This window comes from Loxodonta africana, chromosome 7, assembly GCF_030014295.1.
Source record: "Loxodonta africana isolate mLoxAfr1 chromosome 7, mLoxAfr1.hap2, whole genome shotgun sequence".
Taxonomy (NCBI): Eukaryota; Metazoa; Chordata; class Mammalia; order Proboscidea; family Elephantidae; genus Loxodonta; species Loxodonta africana.
The window spans coordinates 47,968,863-47,981,684 of record NC_087348.1 but is presented as its reverse complement, the minus strand read 5'-3'; the positions used below and the strand labels follow the sequence as shown (position 1 = coordinate 47,981,684).

Genomic DNA, 12,822 nt, shown 5'->3' with positions numbered 1-12,822 from the left:
AAGCCTCCTGAAATCAAAGCACATGGATGAGGGAGGGACTGCGTGTGGCAGCGAAGAGAGCAGGCTCTGGGGTCAGGCTGCCTGATGGACATTCCAGCTCCCCACCCCCTACTGGTACAACCTTGGCCGGCTTTCTTAACTTCTCTAAACCTCAGTTTTCTTATCTGTAAGAAAGCTTGATGATAGTAATAGTACGTATTTCCTATGATTATTATGCAGACTAAATGAGATCACTTGTGAGAAGCACTGAGCACAGAGCCAACCACATAACAGGTGCCATATTAATATTACCGGGAAGCCCAGCCCTCAATGTCAGAAGCTGCAAGGCCCAGGGAGAGAGATGTGGCTTTGGTAAACTGGCTCTTGGCTGTTATGTCAGAGACTAAGAGTCATTCCAGGGTTTTGACTCCTGCCTCTGCCACTTCTGCAGTGGGATGTTGGGCCAGATGTGCTAGGATCCTCACTTATTTCATCTGCAAAATGAGATGACAATTCCACCTCTCTAAAGTGCTCTGGAGCCCTGGTGGTGCGGCGGTTAAGAACTCACCTGCTAAACAAAAGTTTGGCAGTTTGAATCCACCAGGTGCTCCTTGGAAACCACATGGGGCAGTTCTACTCTGTCCTATAGGGTCACTATGAGTCAAAATCAACTCAACAACAGTGAGTTTGGTTTTAGTACCTGCTGTGTGAGTCCTCTATGACGGCTGCTTTTGGATGTGAGAGTGCATCCCAATTGGTAAAGGCAACTTGTATTTGAGCCATTCTTTCCTGTAGGAGGTAAAGCCCAAATATGTCTTAATAAACATGGGATTTTCGAGCAGCTTTCTGAAATTTTCTTAGTGCCACAGGTGTGCATATTCCCCTCCCCTTTTATCCCACAAACTCCAAGCATTTCAAACTCCCCATTTCATCCTAGGATATAGGAAGGCTTGGTGTGACCCAAGGAATTAGAACGAGTTGTTCAAGGTTGCACAGCTTATAATTAACATAATTTAGGCTAGAACCAGTTCATCCGACTGCCAAATGGGGGTCCCTGGGTTGTCAAGTGTCCGTGACCCTTTAACCACCACTAAAAATGCAGATGGTACCTGTCCCTGACAGACTCTCAGCTTACCTCAACTCTCACAAGGTAAAACAAAACAAAACAAAAAAAGTTGCCTTGAAGTTGATTCCAACTCATGGCGACCTCATGTGTGTCAGAGTAGAACCATTCCATAGGGTTTTCAGTGACTGATTTTTTGGAAGTAGCTTTCAGGCTTGTCTCTGATGGACTTGAACCTCCAACCTTTTGGTTAGCAGCAAAGTGTGTTAAGTGTTTGCACCGCTCAGGGATTCCTCTCACAAGGTACTTTCCTCAAACTAAAGTAACCCAGTTCCTCAAAGCACCAGCTGCAGGCCTGAGACAAAATTAGGTAATGTGGCTGTAATTGTAACTACAGCCAGAAAACAAACAAACCAAAAGAAGTGAGACCCTCTCTTTTCCCACCTGCAACAGGAAAAACCCTATTTCGGCCCCCAAGATGCTTTTGCATTTCATTTACCACATCCTGGGTTTGTGGTAGTCAGTATGGTAAATCAATAAGACCCAAAAAAGAAGAAAACAAACGTTAAGAAGCATTTCCTGGTCTCCATGGCAACCTGCAAAGGTGCACTCTGTGGTTTGCTCCCCCAGCTGCCTTCCTGGAGACTTGCTCACCCAAGACCACTTGGCTTTACAGAATCTATGTGCAGAGCGAGGCAATAGTGCTGGGGTGTGTGCTTTCCCTAAGCCAAATAAACTCTGTTGGACCCGGGCTCTGGAGTGGAGACCTAAACAGGGTGTTCCTCATCCCCACTCTCAGTTCCCATCACTGGAAGGCAGGGACAGGATCTCCCTTCAGACCTTGTGAAAAGAACCAAAGAGCTTCCCAGACTTCATATTGGGTCAGTTATTTGGAGGCCTTGACTGAAGGGCTAGGGTAATGGATGAGAGAACCCTTTGGGTTCTCTTCCGACAAGAGTGGATATGACAGGACCCTGTTGGTTCAGCATTGGCTGCCATGACAGCTCTATGCTCTGTGGGCAAGAGGCTGAGAGGTAATGAAGTGTAGCCAACCGCCAAGAAGTTGGGGTGTATTTCCTTTCTAAGTGCCAAGAGATGAATAGCTTAGTTGAAAGCAACCCAGAACACATTCTGGAGGAAATTCTGCGGGTATGATTGTGCATGATTGTTTGCTTATTAAACCCTCACCCGCCTCCAGGGCAATTCCGGGAGAGACTGAGTCACTCAAGACTCATGGTCTGCACTGGGCAGCCAAAGGCGATTCAGCCACTGAGTGTGATTTTGGCCTCATTCAGAAGTAGATGCTGAACAATGCATCCTTTCACCAGGGCCCATCACATGGGCATCAGGGGATGAGGGCAAGTGATGTGGGGGTAGTGGGAAGGCTGCCAGCTTTTGGGACTGGCAGGCCTGGGTGGCAGCAGGGGCAGTAACAGCTAGGAAGGCTCCCAGATGGAAACTTCTGGGCTTTGAAGACATTAAACAAATGAAGAGCAGAATGACTTCTTCATGTACTGTTAAGACAGTGAATTACAGCTTTATTGGGAACAGGTTGTTCAGACCTCTATAAAGGACAGTTTATTAGCAAGAGCACTAGACTAGGAGTCAGAATCTGGTAATTGTGGACCCCCGAGATTCTGCTTTTCTCATAACTGCCTGGAGGACCATGCTCAGTCATTTGGGATTTCTTTTTGTCTTGTGTCACAACAGAATTTGCTTAGAAGCTCTGTATTGTCCCTCCTGGCTTTAAACGTGGATGATCTTATTAGCAATCACACTGCTTTTTTTTTTTTTTCTTCAAACATTGATCTTTTCTCTCCTTACTTCTGCTCAAAATCAGCTCAGTTAGGGTTGTGAGTTGTGTAATCTTTATTTGGGGATATGAGCTCAGCAAATTAGAGGATGAAAATAGAATCCTGGCTTTTTAATGATAAACACTATAAAAATTAAAAAAATTTAGAGAACTCGCCAATGCTTTTGGGGCCACTGCCCAAGAGGTTTATGCATGACCAACTCCTAGGAACTGGATCAAGTCTGATACAGTCAGCCTAGAGTGCCATGTTCTAGTTACATTGACCTGCCGTCTAAACATGGTCTGTCTAGATCTTCAAGTTGGGCTGCAGACATCTCAAAATGTCACAAGAAAGCCTGTGGTCTGGTGTCTTGGCCCTGGACCAAGCCTGAGCCCTGGGGTCCTGTCCTCGTTAGCCCTGCCTAGCCGTGACCAGAGCACTCAGGCTGTAAAGGGCAGAGGAGGCCTGAGGGCTGCAGCTAGGGTTGGACTCTCTATGTTCCCAAGTGGATCATGAGAAGAACAATGGGTGGAATCAGAAGGAGGTAGCCAGCTGACTGTTGGGGAAGCCTGTGAGTGCTGAGACTTTGGAATTTTCTCTCTGGGAGAGGATGGACGCACTATTAAGGAGGCTTTTCCACTGAGTTCTTACCAAGCCCTTGGGCAAAGGACCCTGACCTTTTTAAGCATTACAACCCAGAATCAAGGGAGCTGTGGTCTTAAAATAATATTCAGTAAGCTGAAATTCCTCTCTCCAGAGACCTCTTTTAATGCTGTCCTCTCCACACTTTAAAAACCACAGAGAGTGTAAGTGGGTTTCCTGTAGATTTAGTGTCTGACCTATGCATAAGGTGTAACTTAACACAGCAAAGTGGTCAGACAGACTGCCCAGTCTGAAACCCACATCCACCAGTTACAAGCTCAAGGCACTTAACATCTGCTCAGTGAATCAGGTACCTCATGTAAGACATGGGGATAGTAAAAATGCCTACCAGATAGGGTTTTTGTGAGAAGTCAATGAATCATTAAATGTAAAACACTGAAAATCTTGTAAGCTCTCAGTAAGTGTCACAGTTGTTATCATGGCCCGTGATGAATGAGTCTTGGGAATTAGGAAAGAAACTGAATTGCAAAAATCAGCTTTATTCCCATTTTCAAGAAAAAGCAGCTTCCCCAGACACAGGGCCTGTTGTGGGACCAAATTAGTAGAAAAACTCAAATTTTTTCTGCTGAGGAGACAACAGATAGGGACCCGGCACAGCTGGGTGGCTCGGGTTAGAAAATAAATGAATCAGTCTTGGGTCATCTGGAGAAGTCTAGTTTGGAGAACTGAGAATGTCCTCTCAGAGGGCCCCGTGTGGCTGTCGGTCATCTTCTGGTGGTCTCTACAGGAAGGCACTATGCTTGTCTTTCCTCAGCAGATCTGGCCTGAAAAATGGCCCGGTGACAGGATGGCTCAAAAGTTCAGACAGAGAAAGCCAGTTACAAAGCTCAACCTTGGTCTCTGAAACATTTGTTTTCAGGGCAAATAGCAGGTGTTCACAGAAGCAAAGCTTTAGGTTAAAGACATTTTAAGTGTCCAATAGGGAATTCACAACAATGCTCAGGTGATGAGTCTTTAGACACAATGTGGGGAGTGGGCCTGATAGAGGCTCTTTTTGCACCCCACAAGTCTGCATGTCCTGTGGGGAAGCCAGAAAGAGAATCTCCATCCATTCATTCATTCATTCAACACATGACTATGTGCCTACTATGTGTCCAACACTATTTGGTGCTAAGGATAAGTAGAGAAACAGCTCCTGTTGTCATGAAATCCACAGGGAAGTGGGAAAATTCCAGAATCCTAGAATTTCTGATTATTGAAGAGACCGTGGAGATAATAAAGCGTTGTGATTAATTTCTTCTTTGAAAAACTAATGAAACCATGAATTCTCTCCTTCAAAATGCATACACGCACACACAAACACACACACACACACACACACACATGCATGCACACATACATACACATACACACACAGTCTTGCATACAACTTCACAGGTTCACAGACCTTCCGAAGACCACTCCTGGATTTGAGGTTGAAAACCTGTAGTCACCCAGCTCCATCAGTAGCCAGCTGTGTGAAGCAGCTCCACTCACTTCTCAGGAAGGTTTGAGAAGTGTAGATAATGGGAAGCTGGGTGAAAATTACACAGTACTTTACTGCCAGCAGATGCTGTGATTTTCTACCACCTGAGAAATGACTGGGGCAAACCAAGAAACTATTACTCTCAGGTCCTACAGTCGAGTCAAAGCCTTAACACAGGCTGGGGCAATTTGTTCAGAAAGATCTCTTTTCCTTGATCTGAGGCTTAAGGGAAAATGGATGGCACTATAGAGCCCTGGTGTCACAGTGGTTAGGAGTTTGTCTGCTAACCAAAAGTTTGGCAGTTCGAATTCACCAGCTGCTGTTTGGAACCCTGTGGGGCTGTTCTCTGTCCTATAGGGTTGCTATGAGTTAGAATCGAATCGATGGCAATGGGTTTGGTTTTGGTTTTGATATTCTAAGTGAGGATGGATTTACCCAGGACCCTGCATAATAGAAGAATCCCTGGTGGTGCAGTGGTTAAAGCACTCGGCTGCTAACCAAAAAGATCCACCAGCACTCCGAAATGGTCCTTCCTTGTAGCATTTATGAGAATTAAATTAGCTGAAGTACATAAACACCTAGTTAGTGCACAATACCATTGGTATTTGTTGGTAAGTGCTAATCGCTGTATCAAGTGTTTAACATACATTACCTCATTTAATAAAAGGAGCCCTGGTGGCGCAGTGGTTAAATGCTTGGCTGTTAACCAAAAGGTCAGCAGTTTGAACTCACCAGCTGTTCAATGGGAGAAAAATGTGGCAGTCTGCTTCTGTGAAGACTACAGCCTTGGATACCCTATGGGGCAGTTCTATTCATCCTATAGGGTCACCGTGAGTCAGAATTGACTTGATGGCAGCATTGTTTTGTTTTTTTTTTTAATTTCATTTAAACATCCACACAGAATTGGTATTGTTATTCCATTGGGGAGGAACCTGAGACTCACTACACTACACTAACTAGCTGTGTATCCTGGAGTGAGTGGCGTGTCAGGATTTGAACCCAGTTTTGTGCTTTTTTTGTACATCATCAAACTAGGCTGAATTAACACCTTTGTGTGAGTTTGGTGCCAGATAGTAGGTTTATAAGATAAAGAAACTCTCTCAGTGAGCCAGCTGTTCTCCTTTTTTTAGTCTTTGTGATAGGACACTAGCCAACCTCTTCCTGGGTGGGTGGATGGATTCCTGGGCACTTGACCCCTTTTCCCCTCTGCCCTGGCTGCGTCCTTATGTCAGTGGCTCCTCCTTAAACATCTGAAAGTGATCTGGAACAGTTAACTTTGAATCTCTGCCCGTTTGGCCTCTCTGAGGGAGGGCCTGGGTCCGTTATGTCTATTACGTGATACAGATTTATGGGAGACCCGAGGACTCAATGGAGAACATTCTTGATTTATAGCCAGTTGGAAAGGCTTATTTGAGAGGTGCAATTGGCTATTTAATATTAGCCTCTGAATCACAATAGGTCCTGAATCCAGAAGTTTCTGTTTCTCAGGAAGGACGGGCATACATCTCAGGAGTCCCACCTCCCTGCCGGGATTTGCAGTCTGGCCAGCACCATCACTGCAGACACTGGTGCTCTGCCCATTGGTTTTTCTGTGGTCCATGCCTACTCACACCTCAATCTAAATTTACTTAAACCTTGGAAATATCCTCAGCCATGAACTCAAGAGGTAAAGAGATCATAAACAGTTACTTAAATTGGGGTTAGGAATGGTAGCCTAGTAGTTAATTAAGCCTGTGAACTCTTGATATCCAAACTGGCTGGGTTTGAATCCCAGCTCCACCACTACTAGCTCTGTGAAGCTGGGCATGTTTCTTCCCCTCTTTGTGCCTCAGTTTCTGTATCTGGAAAATGGGTATAATAGTATTACCTACCTCATAGGGTGGAGCCCTGGTGGCACAGTGGTTAAGAGCTACAGCTGCTTACCAAAAGGTCAGTTTTATTCTGCCCTATAGGGTCACTATGAGTCAGAATCAACTCTACGGCAATGGTGTTTTTTTTTTTTTTTTTTTCAAATGAGTACCTCATAAGGATATATATATGTATAAAGTGCACAAGAAGTCTTAGCTACTGTTACTGTTGATGGTATTATTAATACCCTTAGAGGTAATAATTTGGGTTTGTAGAAGTGTTGAGGAAGCCTGTTGGAATAGCTTCATGAATTATCAGAACTTAAATGATACACTGACCTGAAGGCTTGGTCCCTTTTAAAGCAAAAACAGTCCGGAGGAGAGAAATTGTGAGCACTTATGGGACAGTTGACTTGAAAGGAAGTATTTGGCACCATCTTTGCATTCCTAACTACCTCAATGCCATCAGAGTTGTGAGCCTGATCTTTTCCGTGAGATTAAGATAAACATAAACTAGAGTGTTAAGATTGAATAGAATTTCTTCGTTTGCTTGGCAGCCTTTTGCTGAACCACTACTCTGTCAGCCCTGTTGAAGCCCGGCAGTGTAGGCAGGCTGAAGATTGAGTTTACTGTCTCATCCTGTCTTGGCTGACACACCTACACACTCACTGGCACACACGTATGTACACACTCACACAACATGTACGTGTATCATCTATAAAGTTACTTTGGCTGCTACACATGAAGCTCCAGGGGTTTTAGTCAAAAGCCTCAGCCTGCTTTAGTTCCCTTCATATTTGCATATTCTGTTGGCCAGGTGGCAAACTAGGATTAATTGAATACAGGAGAATCTGCCACTCGGCTCCAAACCGCTGTCTGTGCCTCAGACAGAAAACCTGGGCCAGGCTGCTGGAACATCTTCATGAAGTATCAGGACTGATCAATGCGTTGTCCTGTCAGGCAGTCTGTCTGTACTGGCATCCGGCCGAAGTCACCCCATCAGCCTCACCTTCCAAGGGGCTGGTTTAGAGACTCTTTTTCTTTTGTATGCTGAACAGGGAAAATCACCAGAAGGGCTGTCACCCAGAGTGACAATTTCCCTTTGCTAAGATGGCCAACCAAGGCCAAAGCTGGACAGGTCAATAAAAAAACAAGTAGTATTTCAAAAGGGCCTTGTGCATTTTCCTCTTCTGTGCTCTTGCCTCATCAGCCAAGTGTTGCATGAGCCTCTTCACAGTACACCAGTAGATTTTTTCATCACCTTTAACAGAAATCCTGTACCCCTTAAGCAATACCCTTCTGTTTTCTGCTCCCATCCTCCCCTGGCAACCACTAATGAACTTTGGTCTCTAAAAAACTTTGGTCTCTATAATACCAAAAATACCAAACCTGTTGCCATTGAGTTGATTCTGACTCATAGTGACCCTATAGAACAGAGTGGAACCGCCTCATAGGGTTTCCAAGGAGCAGCTGGTGGATTCAAACAGCTGACCTTTTGGATAGCAGCCATAGTTCTTAATCATGGTATTTCAAATAAACGGAATCATGTAATATTTGTTCCTCTGTTTTTGACCTACTTCACGCCAGACCTGCCCAAGTAAGAGACGAAGTTTGGGCTCAAGTCAGTTCTGTCTGAATCCAGACCTGGCTTTTAAGTGACACACAGTGGGGCTGGGCCAGGCGCCTGGGGCCACAAGGTAGACCCAGAGTCCATGCTGGTGGTGTGTTTTGTTAGAGAAGGACTGTCTTTAAGGCTCAAGGAAGTGCTCGAGAGAAGTCATGCTATACTAACTAGGACAGTTTCAATGACTTTACTTTCCTGTGTCAGGGTCTCAAGTGTAAACCAGGGATGATATAGCCCCAGAAGAAGAACAAGTTGCAGTTAAGGTCCTTGAAGTCTTTTGAGATTGTGACACAGGATCAGGCATGACAGGGTAGTTTTCGGCTCCCTGTTGAAATTTCTGATTACCATCTGCAAAAGTTTGTGTACAAAAGTCCTTGTCTTAAATAATCCTGTAAGCAGTTGATAGCAGTTGGCCTTTCATTGTCAGTGACGTGCGCTCTGGGTAGCAAACCACATGTCTTGGATATATCAAACCAAAAAACCAAACCCAGGGCCGTCGAGTGGATTCCGACTCATAGCGACCCTATAGGACAGAGTAGAACTGCTCCATAGAGTTTCCAAGGAGCACCTGGCGGATTCGAACTGCCGACCTTTTGGTTAGTAGCCGTAGCACTTAACCACTACACCACCAGGGTTTCCTTGGATATATCAGTACGTCATAAAGACACAAAAGTGTCTTTTGAAGGAAATTTTCATGAGCCGTTCATTTACTCAATATTTGTTGAGGATCTACTTTATGCCAGGCACTCTTGTAGGTGTTAGAGATAGAGCCATAAATGACTTAAAAGACTTTGCTTATATTACAGAAAGAGGAGAGAGATAATAACCAAATGCACAAATAAACAAGTTGCTATGAAGACACAAAAGCAGGGTGTGTTGAGGGAGAGGCTGGGAGTTGGACCAGGATACTCAGGGCAGGGCTCTAAGATAAGGGGCTGTGGAGGTGAAATTCCGAATGGCAGAAATGAACCACCCCTGTGAAGACCCGAGGACGGAACATTTCAGACAGAGGCGGAAGGCAGATATAGGTGCCCTCCTGGTGCAGTGGTTAAGCACTCGGGTGCTAACCTAAAGGTCGGCGATCCGGTCCCGCCAGTTGATCCATGGGAGAAAGACATGGCAATCTGTTTTCCGTAAAGAATTCAGCCTTGGAAACCCTATGGGGCGGCTCTACTCTGTCTTACAGGGTCGCTGTGAATCAGAATCAACTCGGCGGCAATGGGTTTTGGGTAAGACCAGCAAGAACTCAGAGCGTCTGAAGGAGCTGAAGAAAAAATTCGTGCCTGGAGCAGAGTGAGCTACTTGGAGGTTAGAGAGGAAGACAGGAACCAGGTCATGTTAGGTCTCACTGGCCATCATAAAGAAATTTATTCTGGGTGCCACCAGAAGCCATTGGAGGTTATAAGCAAGGGAGCAACACCACCTGATTTTGGGAAACTGCACATAACACAATATTAAATGCAAGAAGTACTCTCAGATTTAAAACTGTATATTCAGTGCTCTTTCAACTATTTTTTATATATATGTACATTATAAAGAAACTCTTGGAGGGCTAGCTCCTTTTTCTAATCTTCATGACAAGACACTATCGACCTCTTTCCATGAGGGTGGACAGATCCCTGGATATATACTGTATATATATCCATTGAGGCATTGATGATTCAGTGGTAGAATTCTTGCTATCCATGCAAAAGACCTAGGTTTGATTCCAGCCAGTGCTCCTCACATGCAGGCACCACCCATCTGGTTTGCATGTTGCTAAGATGCTGAACAGGTTTTGGCAAAGTAAGACAACCTAGGAAGAAAAGCCTGGTGATCTACTTCCAAAATTGAGCCAGTGAAAACCCTGTGGCTCACAATGGTTCTATCCACAACTTGTCATGGGAATGGCACAGGACCGAGCAGTGTTTCATTCTGTTTGCATGGGGTCACTATGAGTTGGGGGCTAACTTGATGGCAGCTAACAAAAACAACGTTTATCTCCAGAAAATAAATTGGAATAAGATACAGCAAAATATTTGCTACATTTTTGTGAGTGGTGGACTTGCTTTTCTTTCATTAAACCAAAAAACCAAACCCATTGCTGTGATTTTTTTTTTAAATCTCTTTGTGTGTGTGTATGTGTGCTTTAGATGAAGGTTTACAGAACAAATTAGTTTCTCATTAAAAAATGAATATACATATTGTTTTGTGACATTGGTTGCCAACCCCGCTACATGTCAACACTCTCCCTTTCTCAACCCTGAGTTCCCTATTTCCATTTGTCCAGCTTTCCTGTCCCCTCCTGGCTTCTCGTCATTGCCGCTGGGCTGGTGTGCCCATTTAGTCTCGTATACATGGTTGAGCTACGTGTATTATTGCTTGTTTTATGGGCCTATCTAATTTTTGCCTGAAGGGTGAACCTCAGGAGTGACTTCAGTACTCAGTTAAAAGGGTGTCCAGAGCCATATTCTTGGGGTATGTCCAGTCTCTGTCAGGCCAGCAATCCTGGTCTTTTTTTTTTTAGTGAATTTGAGTTTCGCTTTACATTTTTCTCTTGCTCTGTCCGGAACCCACTATTGTGATCCCTGTCAGAGCAGTCAGTGGTCATAGTCAGGCACCATCTAGTTGTACTGGATTCAGTCTGGTGGAGGCTGTGGTAGTTGTGGTCCATTAGTCCTTTGGACTAATCTTTTCCATATGTCTTTGATTTTCTTCATTCTTCCTTGCTCCAAATGGGGTGGGACCAGTGGAGTATCTTAGATGGCCACTCACAAGCTTTTAAGACCCCAGACACTATGCTGAGTTGGTTTTGACTCACAGTGACCCCATGTGTTACAAAGTAGAACTGAGCTCCATAGGCTTTTCTTGGCAGTAATCTATACAGAAGCAGATCACCAAGGCTTTCTTCCATGCTGCGGCTGGGTGGATTTGAACCACCAGCCATTCAGTTAGTAGTCAAGAACAAACCATTTTCACCACCCAGGACTTTTATCACTTCCCCACTTCTTGTGAGTTTTCCAGGACTTTGGATTGCTTAAATAATCAGAAATAAATCATATGTTTTTAAAAATGTTGTTGTGGAGCAAACTGATGGGGAGAATTTAAGAGTGATAACTACTTCATCTGTCTAATCTCAGATTTGAGCTTAAAGTAGTGGTGCTTTGGGATGCTGGAGTGAATTTTAAAGACTGGCCAGTAGAGAAGTTTATTTGACTTTTTAATAAGTGTACCCTAGGATGAACTTCTTAGCCTCTCCAAATTATTTACGCAAAAGAATCTAACCTTTCTCTTCCATCCCACAGATTTGAATATAACCTGCCGATATGCCGGTGTATTCCACGTGGAGAAAAATGGCCGCTACAGCATCTCATCAACCGAGGCGCCTGACCTCTGCGAGGCTTTCAATACCACCCTGCCTACAATGGCACAGATGGAGAAAGCCCTGAGCATTGGGTTTGAGACCTGCAGGTAAGAGGGCAGCATCTGCCCGCTGGGTAAACCCAACTGCCCAAGGCCGGGGCAGAGCTCACGCCTCGGGAAGCTGCTCCCTGATAGTGAATGAACTGTTGCGTGGAGAGCCAGCCCCACCTATTAACTTGGCCAGGTTGATCTGGAACCTGTATGACAACTGAAATTTAAAGTCGGTTAAAGACACCTTTGTGAATCATAGTGGGGAAGCCCAGAGGAGGCGTTATGGGTCATCTGTTGGAATCCCCTTGCCTAAACTGCTTCCACAGCGCTCTTCTGGCTTTGAAGGCGTACGTGTGCAGTATCATTGTCGGAACCACAAGAAAATGTACACCAAATAACAGTGTTTAAAATAAATATGTGGCTGGTAGTCCTGGCCCTACAGACTTTGCTCAAAGCAGATTTTTCAAACAACTCTCTCTGTCTGTTTCTGTTTTTCTTATATGTTGTCCTGGCTGGAGAGAGAAAGTAAAAGGCTTGAAAGTTATTAATTTATTTTATAAAAACTGATTGAAAAGGGTCGGAGGACCCTTCAAGGCCTCTACCAGGTATCACAACTCTCCACAGAGAAGGGCTTAAGCCATTTAGCTTCAGGATAGTTGCAACAGGCAATGGCTTTATTGTCGAATTTCTGATGGTTTTGTGGCCAGTGGTGCACAGTGAGCAGTGGCGATGACCACGGTGAAGGGTTTTGGTTTATTTTGTTTTCACTGTAAGAGTATGGGAGACCCTGGGTGGTGCAAACAGTTAACTGCTTGGCTACTAACTGAAGTTTGGTCGTTTGAGTCCACCCAGAGGTGCCTTGGAAGAAAGGTCTAGTGATCTACTTTCAAAAAAACAGCCAAATTGACACACACGAGGTAGCCATGAGTCAACTCCATAGCAACCGGTTTATAAAAGGTCTGGGTAATCTTAACAACTGCTCTGAAGTTTCCACC

General features: G+C 44.6%; 1 protein-coding gene across 23 annotated transcripts in view; it reads left to right on the top strand.

Moving 5' to 3' along the window:
• CD44 (CD44 molecule (IN blood group)) overlaps nt 1-12,822 on the top strand; it is a 97,763-nt gene that overhangs the window by 27,007 nt on the left and 57,934 nt on the right. For all 23 annotated transcript variants that reach the window (XM_064288272.1, XM_064288276.1, XM_064288277.1 and 20 more), the window contains exon 2: nt 11,719-11,884. In XM_064288272.1, coding sequence (XP_064144342.1) covers nt 11,719-11,884 — 166 coding nt within the window. The remainder of the gene's footprint in view (nt 1-11,718; nt 11,885-12,822) is intronic.